Source organism: Labeo rohita, unplaced genomic scaffold (genome assembly GCF_022985175.1).
Source record: "Labeo rohita strain BAU-BD-2019 unplaced genomic scaffold, IGBB_LRoh.1.0 scaffold_122, whole genome shotgun sequence".
NCBI lineage: Eukaryota > Metazoa > Chordata > Actinopteri > Cypriniformes > Cyprinidae > Labeo > Labeo rohita.
In genome coordinates this window covers 16,173-24,999 of record NW_026127362.1, presented here as the reverse complement: position 1 = coordinate 24,999, position 8,827 = coordinate 16,173, and the positions used below count along the sequence as shown (strand labels likewise).

Below are 8,827 nucleotides of genomic sequence, written 5' to 3'. Positions count from 1 at the left end.
TTTCTTTTCCAAAAAACAAATAAATAAATATAAAATAATAATTATACTGACTCCAAGCTTTTGAATGGTGTAGTGTACAATGTTAAAAAATATTTTCAGATAAATGCCGATCTTTGGATCTTTCTATTCATCAATGAATCCTAAAACAAATGTACTCAACTCAACTTTAAATATTGATAATAATAATAATAATAATAATAATAATAATAATAATAATAATAAATGTTTCTCGAACAGCAAATCAGCATATTAGAAGGAGTTCTGAAGGATCATGTGACACTGAAGACTGGAGTAATTATGCTGAAAATTTAGCTTGGTTCACAGGAAACTTTGAAATATATTCAAATAGTAAGCAGTTATTTTAAATAGTAAACAATATTACTGCTTTTACTGTATTTTTGATCAAATAAATTCAGGCATTGTGAGCAGAAGAGAAGTCTTTAAAAAAATTAAAAATCTTACTGTTCAAAAACATTTGACTGGTAGTGTGTATATATGTTCAGTGGAGTTTGATCCAATAGCAAAGAATTAGCAGTCCTTAAATGTCTAGCATACTGTAAGTGTGGAATCTTAAAAAAATAATAATAAAAAAAATGTCATGTTTCCATTTGTTCTGCTTTATTGATGACTGTACAATTATTATAAATTGCTCAAAGTAGTAAAAATAAAACCAAATTAAAGGATGCATCCAAATCTTTTACATACAATACAAAAATATATTATTTTATTTCTTGATTTTTATTATTAAATTATTACTTAACATCTGTGACCAAAAGTGTATATCATCAATTCTATATATGGAATAAACAATATTCCATTTAGCATTGGTCTTGGTATTGGTCTCAATGTCTCTTGAAGGCTAGGTTGTTGTCTTATGTGGGTCCGAAATAAGAAGGGTCATGGGGGATGGGTAAGGGTGGAAGAGGACGCTGGCTTTTGGAAGCCCTCTGCGATGTGGTTTGCTGCATGTACTGCTCATCAGGCTGATTTGTTTGGTCTGGCATTAGATTTGCTAGTCGGTACTCTTCTTCCTCTGCCCAACATAGAGATACAAGAGGAGAATGTGAAAAAAAAAATGGTTTTGAATGATAGAGAATTGATGAGAATTTTAAGAACGTTCAGAAATATTCAGCTAGTATTTCACTCAGTTTAGCATTTTTGCTTCTTCTGTTTTAATTTGTGTCATTGTGAAATAATATATGTTCTCATCAGTTCAAAGTCTGAATGCAAAAAAAAGTATATGACAAATGTTTCTGAAAATAGTCCACTGGAAACATACCTTTTGCTTTCCTCTTGTTTCGTCGTCCGGAGCGGCAGACACAGACTAGACAGATGATGAAGAGTATGAGGAAACTTCCTCCCCCTGTCAGGATCACCAGCATCAACCACAAATCCAAGCCAAATAATTTCTTAGACTCATCTAAAAAAGGATAAAATACAAAATACATTGTTTTTCATCATTTTAAACAAATGTAAACTGAGGCAAAAACATGATTTGAATTTCTACACAAACTACATTATAAATGGTACAGTAAATGTACTGTAAGCAGATGTATATCAAATGTATAACAAATAACAAATGTACACATCATTTTATTTGATGAACATTTAAGGTTAATTTGATAAAAGTGGCAACTTTAGGAAAATGAGCTTAAAACAAACAATTTTTTGATTTTTTTTTTCCAAATGTCCATTCCGTTATTCATTGTGGCTATTCTAAAATGGTCATAAAACATTTATTAGATGTTTCATAGACATCCATAGAACTCAGCATAGATAAATGACCATTTGCCAAATATTTTCATTTCCACCTTTGTCAGGGCACACTGGCTGAACTTTTTTGCTGACTTCTGGCTTATCCTGTTGCTGACTGTACATGAGAAATTATCTCCAAATTTGAGCTCAGATGAGCTGACGTGTAAAACGGCAAGTGTCACATTTGCCTTTATGCCATTTTTCATCCAGGACACAACCATTGACTCATTGTTCACTGCACTACAAGTCAGATTTACTCCTTTTTCTACACATTCAACCAAAACTGTAGGTTCAGGCACTGGCTCTGAAATGCACACAACAACATCATGTCTTATTGCTGAAATGCACTTGGTCTTGCATGACTTTGTGGGTCAAATAGAGAGGAGAAAAATGGCATTTCCCCAAAATGCAGGTTTGAATAGCAACAGAACACAAGCTAAGATATACCTTGTACACAGAGCTGTTGTACGGTTTCCTTTATTAATTTTCCGTCTGCACCATACATGATGCCCTTGTACTCCCCAGATTTGTCTTTCTGTACATTCTCCAGTATCAGGGATCCATATTCATCAACGTTGAGCTCACTGAGCCTAACTTGTGAGCCTTTTTTAAAATAAACTCTCATTTGATTATGTGTCCATCTTAGTTCGTTGTACGCTGACAGTCTTGCACCATCAAATGGAATTACAGCTTCATCACCCACTGCTTTGTAGATACACGAATAGACAAATTTACCTAAAAAACAAAGCGGTATAAAAAGTTTTGCAAAAAGTGGACTCATTAAGTATCGTTAATACAGTGAGAAAATGCTCCTGTGTGTTGCATATCAAACACAGTACTCTTGACCTGTATATACTGCTGACATGATTTGATTTAACACATTCATGGGAAAAAATTGTTTTATTAAAGGAATCACTCTTACATGAGAAACATATGACTAAATTATTCATATTAAACTATATGAAATTATCATAAATGTGAATTAATTCTTTTGCAAGCAAACAAATTTGTTAAAAAAAAAACTTTCTACTAACTGTAAAAACCAGAAAAGAGGTTTATGTTTCTGTTTCACAACTGCAAAATAATTTTTTATTTTAGTGTACATATAAATCACTAAGACGAATAATTCCAGAAAACATGTAACTTAACAACAACTTACCAGGGAGAAACATGAAGATTAAACTGAAGAGAATTAATGTCAATTTTAGCAGCATTTTCAATTTGGTTTCTGAGTGAGTTGTTCTGTTTTTGGTACACCCATGTAAACACAAGTTTACAAAACACAGCATAAAAGCACAACAATTCTGATACACAATGAGTGAATAAGAGAAATCCTTTAATAATATAACATATTGCAATGCATAGGACTAGATACCCATTCCCTGCTTTGGTCTTGAGATGGTCTATAATCAATTAATTTATTTTGCAGTTATTGCACATATTTTGATATAAAAAGTAATTGAAAAACATGTTTACTGTGAATTTTCTGGCCAGGTTATTTTCATCAAATTAATTTTGTCACTCACATTTGGGTTCCCAATACCAGTTCAATGAAACATGACATGCTTTTACTGGCTCAGTCTAATACTGCCATCTGGAGGAGATGTGAAGAGAGGTGAAATCACAAGAAATTGTGTAATCCTTATAGATTCAATGTAAGACAATGCATATGTTGCAATATCCAATTGTACTTAGTACTAAGATATCAGATTAAATAGACAGGTCAATGGAAAGCTCAGGGAGCTCCAGGAGGGTTAATATGTTGTATGCAGACCAACAGTGAGCCCAAGAGGAAATCCAAGGACAAAAGTGAAGGCGGGTGATTTATATATCCTGGTGAGGACTTAAACCTGAACACACACACACTCATGGGGACTCGTGTCATGGTAGGGACCTAAATTGAGGTCCTGATGATCTTTGTTTTGATTTAGTTTCTCCTTGGCGTGTTCGCATTCATCATTTCTGAGTGCCGCATGCGCAACATTGACATCGATCCAGGGCTGCTTCCATGTGCGACCAGTTGGCGCAAGCTAGATTAAAGTAATTTTTATGTTTTAAATAAAATAAATTGTATGTTTTGTTTCTTGACTCCTGACGATTGCCACAGACCCATAGCAGATTTTATATATTATGTCCTTGATCTAAGTCATTGCGAAAGCATGCGGATGCTCCAGCCATATGTCCGTGGCCATAGCGGCTCCACCATGGCTTCCTGGACTGCCTGATCCACCATGGCTCCTTGAACTTTCTGCTCCTCCATGGCCCCCCGACCTCCCTGACCCACCATGCCCTCTCAAACTGTCTGCTCCACCATGGCTCCCTGATCCACCCTTGAGGCCTTCCATGTCTCCCTCAGTTACTGGCCTCCAGGGATGCCCGGAGGGTGAGAAAATAATGAGCTGATTTTCATTTTTGGGTGAATTAAATTTTCACCCAAAAATGAATTGAATAAAAAAAAAAAAAAAAAAAACATATGCTGGTTAGGTATTTTTGAAGCATGGCTGCTGGTTTGAGCTTTTTTAAACTGGTCCTTAGCTCTAAGGACTAGTTTAAAAAAGCTCAAACCAGCAGCCATGCTTCAAAAATCATGGTCATGAGCTGTTTTAAGCTAGCCCTTAGCTGGTCATGTGCTGGTCCTAAGCAACTAGCTTGTGCTCAGACCCAGCTTAGGACCAGTTTAAACAAGCTTGTGACCAGCACATGACTAGCTTAGACCAGCTAAGGACCAGCTTAAACCAGCAACCATGCTTCAAAACATATCTGACCAGCATATGCTGTTTTTTCAATAGGGTTGCGTTATATTGTGTCATGTTTATCATAATAAAACTGCAAAATAAATAAACAAATAAATAAAAATAAAAAATAGACCACACCATTCATTGCCATTATTTGTCTTATTACTCAATATACTTATGGTATACCTTATTCGTGTATACAGATGCTGTATTTAGCAGTGCATAAATGACTGGCTACATCATGGTCATCAACCAGAATCTCCCCACATCATGGTCACTCAAGATTCCTCAAGGTTTTAGGGGGGTTTATATGTCCCAGGCTCTTGCAGATAGACCTTGGTCCACCTCTAAACTTACCAGCCATGTCCGTTGTGGGCCCAAGTCTGGTGGTCTCAAGGGACTTTCCGTTGTCGGTTGCATATTTTGTAATAGCTATCGCCATTTGGTGTATTTAAGCCACATACACTTCTATAGCTCTTCCTCCCAACTTGACAGCATCTGCTACTGGTCCTCCTCCAAAGCCTCCTGACTCCCTTGTTTCTTCTGCTCTGCTATGGTGTCACGTTCAGCCAGCTTCGCCATGGTGGTCATCTCTTCTGCCGGCTCTGCTCCAACCAGCCGATCCTCCATGGTTTCGTCCACTGCCCCATGGTCTACAGTCTTGCTCTTTGCTCCACGGTTCATGGTCATCACTTCTACTACTCAACAATTCTGGCCTGCCTCTACTCCAGGGTCCAGACCCACCACTGTTCAATAGTCCATCGTCTCAGCCACTGCTTTATAGCCCAGGCCTACCACTGCTTCACCACCCAGTACTACCATCATGTCATGTGCCATGCCCTTTTCTGCTTCACAGGCCTGGCCCTCCATCCGTCCTCCACTCTACCACAGTCCTGGTCTTTTAGGGTGTTTTGTTTGGGTGTTGGGAGCCACCCATGGGAAATCACGTGATTCCCTGTGTCCCTCATGTGATCTTGTCATGATGCTTACTTTGCTTCATGCGTTAAGTTGTGTTTGACTACATGTGGCGCTGTGTAGTCCGATCAGTGAGAGTTGCCGGAGTCTTGTCAGGTGGTTCTGAGTTCTGTCTTGCCATTGGTTCATTGTATTGATTACTTTTAGGCGTATCTTGTTAGTCATTAGTCCTTATGAGTGTATATATAGCCCTTAAATATCCTTTGTTTTCATTTAGCTTTGTTATCGTAACCCACTGTTGGTGAGTTTTGCATTAGTTTCATTTATGGGTTCTCAATTTTGACTCCCCTGCAGTGGATCTGATGTTACACACAAATATTTAAAGGGTTCATTGGATGCAAAATTCACTTTCACATGTTATTTGAACTGAAATGTGTGTTGGCAGTGTGTGCACACAACCACCCTATAATGATAAAAATTCACCCAGTGGTTTTAAGAATCCCCATAAATAATAACCACTTTCTCAGATCAAGCCGTTCACAGATTCTTGGCAGAATGATGTAGTTCTGTACAGGCTCCTCCCACGACTGTTTACTGACACTAATGTTTTAGCGTAGAGTGAGCTGTAAATAGTAAACTGCTGCTTCGTTCTGTTTATGACCTTCTGACACAAAGTTCAAAGGATTTGCAACATTTGCTTTTTGCGTCCACTGCACTATATTAAGGATGTCTTTGTAGAGGGTTTATAAAGGAGTTTGTTAATGACTAATAAGTCCTTTACAAATGTATTTTAAATAGTTTTTGAGCAGTTATAACTGCATGAATAAAAACTGTGACTTTAGAATGGAAGAGAGGGGCAGGGTGAGCAGTAGCTCATGTGAACAGAGCTGTTTTTGACAAAGTAAAAAGGGTGTTTTACACTACCACTGAGAAATTTAACCTAAACATGTTATAGACCTTTCTTTAAGACCCTGAAGAATCATATCTACTTGCGGAAAATGGGCAGCCGATGACCCCTTTAAAACCAAACGTGACAATTATATTTACCACATGCAGGAAACCTCAGTGCAACTCATGCTTTGGTTTACTTCAAACTTCAAATTGTTTTTTAAATGGTCATAAACAGACTTAAGGTCACAATCTTCATAATGTGAGACCCAAATCTGTTTCATGAACATAAAGTGTACATTTTAAATACATTTAACATAATTTATTTTGTTCAGCTGTGGGTTTTCTTGAGGCTGACTATGGTTGAGAAAAATAATGGTTTGAGAAAAGTAATGGTGTTTACTGAAGCATGTCTCACAACCACAAATTAATAGTCTTTTGTGCTTGCATGTACAAAAATTTTCTTGCAGAGCAAAATCATCAACATCAAGCTGAATTTTCCAATGAAGACCATTATATTGAGAAAAATCCTGAAATGCTTTCCTCAAAAACCATAATTTTTTTTACAACTGAAGACAGAAAGGCATGAACATCTTGGATGACAAGGGGGTGAGTAAATTATCTGTAAAATTGTTGTTCTGGAAGTGGAGTTCTCCTTTAATAATGGTTCTTATTATTATCAATGTTAAAAAAAAAAAAAAAAAAAAACTGGTAATGTATAACATCAGTTCTAAACTTGATACAAATCCTAGTCTGAAAGTTTGTAGTAGTTGTAAAATCTTAAAGTTTAAAACAGTTTTATAGTTCGAAAGTAGGTCTCGAGGTCTGGGCTGAGTTTGGTGGTTGTAACTTTAAAGCTCTAGGACTAGTTATTGAAGAAGAACATCACATCAACCTACACTCCATACACCATACTGTCAAAGCAAAAACAGAATTGAACAGAAACTAAAATAACTACATTGCATAAATAGTCATACCCTTAACTTAGTACTTAGCACTATTTTTGGGTTATGATGCGACAAGCTTTGCACACGTTTGGCAGTTATCTGCCATTTTCTTCTCACCTCTTCACCTGTCAAGCTCTGTCAGCTTGGATGGGGCCAGATGTACACTTTCAGGTTTCTCCAGAAATATTTGATTGTGTTCAAGCACAGGCTGGGCAACTCAAGGATATTTACTGAGTTGTCTATAAGCCATTCTTGCTGTGTGCTTAGGGTCATTGTCCTGTTGGAAGGTGAACGTTCTGCCCAGTCTGAGGTTCTGAATGCTCTGGACAGCATGAGGCTGCTACCACTACATTTTACATTTGGGATGGTAATTTGCAGGTGATGAGCAGTGCTTGGTTTCCTCCAAACATTTTTTGCAAATTACAAGTGTATTTTCATGTGTCTTCACTGAGGATAGGATTAAGTCTGGTCACACATCATAAAGTCCAGATCGGTGGAGTGTTGCAGTGATGTTTGTTCTTCTGTAGGTTACTCCCATCTGCACATATGATCATGGAGCTCAACTAGAGTGACCATCAGGCTCTTGGTCAGCACTCTAACCAAAACCCTTCTCCATCGTTTGCTTAGTTTGGCCAAGAAGCCAGCTCTAGGAAGAGTCCTGGTTGATTCAGACTTTTTCCATTAAGGGTAATGAAGACATGCTTCTGTGAACCTTCAATGCAGCATGTTTTTATTCTGAACTCTTCCACAGATCTGTAGCTTGTGTAACCCCTCTCCCTAGGTCCTACTCGCATCAGCTCCGAGTGGGGCCTGAACCCGGGTCTCCGGCATAAAAGGTGGGCGCACTAACCTAACAGTTGGCCTCCGTTACACTTGCAAAAAATCCTGTTTTTAAACTCAACAAGCAGTTTTTCTCTGATCTGGATTTTTAGCTATTAGACCCTTTATTAAGATGCGTGTGCCTTTCCAAATCATACACATTCAACTGAATTTTCCACAGGTAACTTCACTCAAAATGTAGTAACATCTAAGCAATATGAATTCTCCTGAGCTAAATTTCAACTGTCCCACATAAGGGTATGGATACTTATGCAATGAAATAATTTAAGTTTTTTATTCTTAATACATTTGCAAAGATGTTAAAATTTTTTTTTTTTGCTTTGCCATTATGGTGTATGGAGCACTACAAAAAAGGCTTATCTTACTTAGTATTTGTGTCTTGTTTCTAGTCAAAATATCTAAAAATTCTTAAATCAAGATGCATTTACTAGATAAGCAAAATAACATTAGCTATTTAGTCTTGTTTTAAGCAAAATTAACTTAATTTAATTTTTCCCCCTGGAAACAAGTACAATTATCTGCCAGTGGGGTAAGTAAAATATTCTTAAAACAAGAGTATTTTACTTACCCCACTGGCAAATAATTGTACTTATTTTAAGCAAAATTAACTTGATTTAGTTTTTTACCATGGAAACAAGACTAAATATCGAATGTTGTTCTAGTAAATGCATCTTAATTTAAGAATTTTTACATATTTTGACTAGAAACAAGACGAAAATGTTAAGTAAGACAAGCCTTTAGATTGAT

The 8,827-nt window shown here is 36.8% G+C and overlaps 2 protein-coding genes across 2 annotated transcripts in view; one reads left to right on the top strand and one right to left on the bottom strand.

Moving 5' to 3' along the window:
- Positions 1-596: 596 nt before the first annotated feature.
- Positions 597-2,998, bottom strand: si:dkey-11f4.20 (uncharacterized). The gene is made up of 5 exons (XM_051101048.1): positions 2,915-2,998; positions 2,203-2,490; positions 1,757-2,059; positions 1,280-1,420; positions 597-1,033 (listed from the first exon to the last, which is right to left on the bottom strand). The coding sequence occupies exons 1-5, from the start codon at positions 2,967-2,969 to the stop codon at positions 873-875; spliced, it is 948 nt and encodes a 315-aa protein (XP_050957005.1). The 5' UTR covers positions 2,970-2,998; the 3' UTR covers positions 597-872.
- Positions 2,999-5,313: 2,315 nt separating this feature from the next.
- LOC127157850 (prostaglandin F2 receptor negative regulator-like) overlaps positions 5,314-8,827 on the top strand; it is a 17,965-nt gene continuing 14,451 nt past the window's right edge. The window contains exon 1 of the mRNA XM_051101061.1: positions 5,314-5,386. Within this exon, the coding sequence (XP_050957018.1) occupies positions 5,314-5,386 (73 nt within the window). The remainder of the gene's footprint in view (positions 5,387-8,827) is intronic.

Bases quoted from the DNA above. Each gene is read 5' to 3' on its own strand.
- si:dkey-11f4.20 (XM_051101048.1), bottom strand. From the start codon at position 2,969: ATGCTGCTAAAATTGACATTAATTCTCTTCAGTTTAATCTTCATGTTT. The intron at 1,421-1,756 runs GTCTATGAAACA...ATCCTTTTTTAG, and splicing joins CTATGCTGAGTTCTATGGAT to ATGAGTCTAAGAAATTATTT. The intron at 1,034-1,279 runs GTATGTTTCCAG...TATGTTGGGCAG, and splicing joins AAACAAGAGGAAAGCAAAAG to AGGAAGAAGAGTACCGACTA.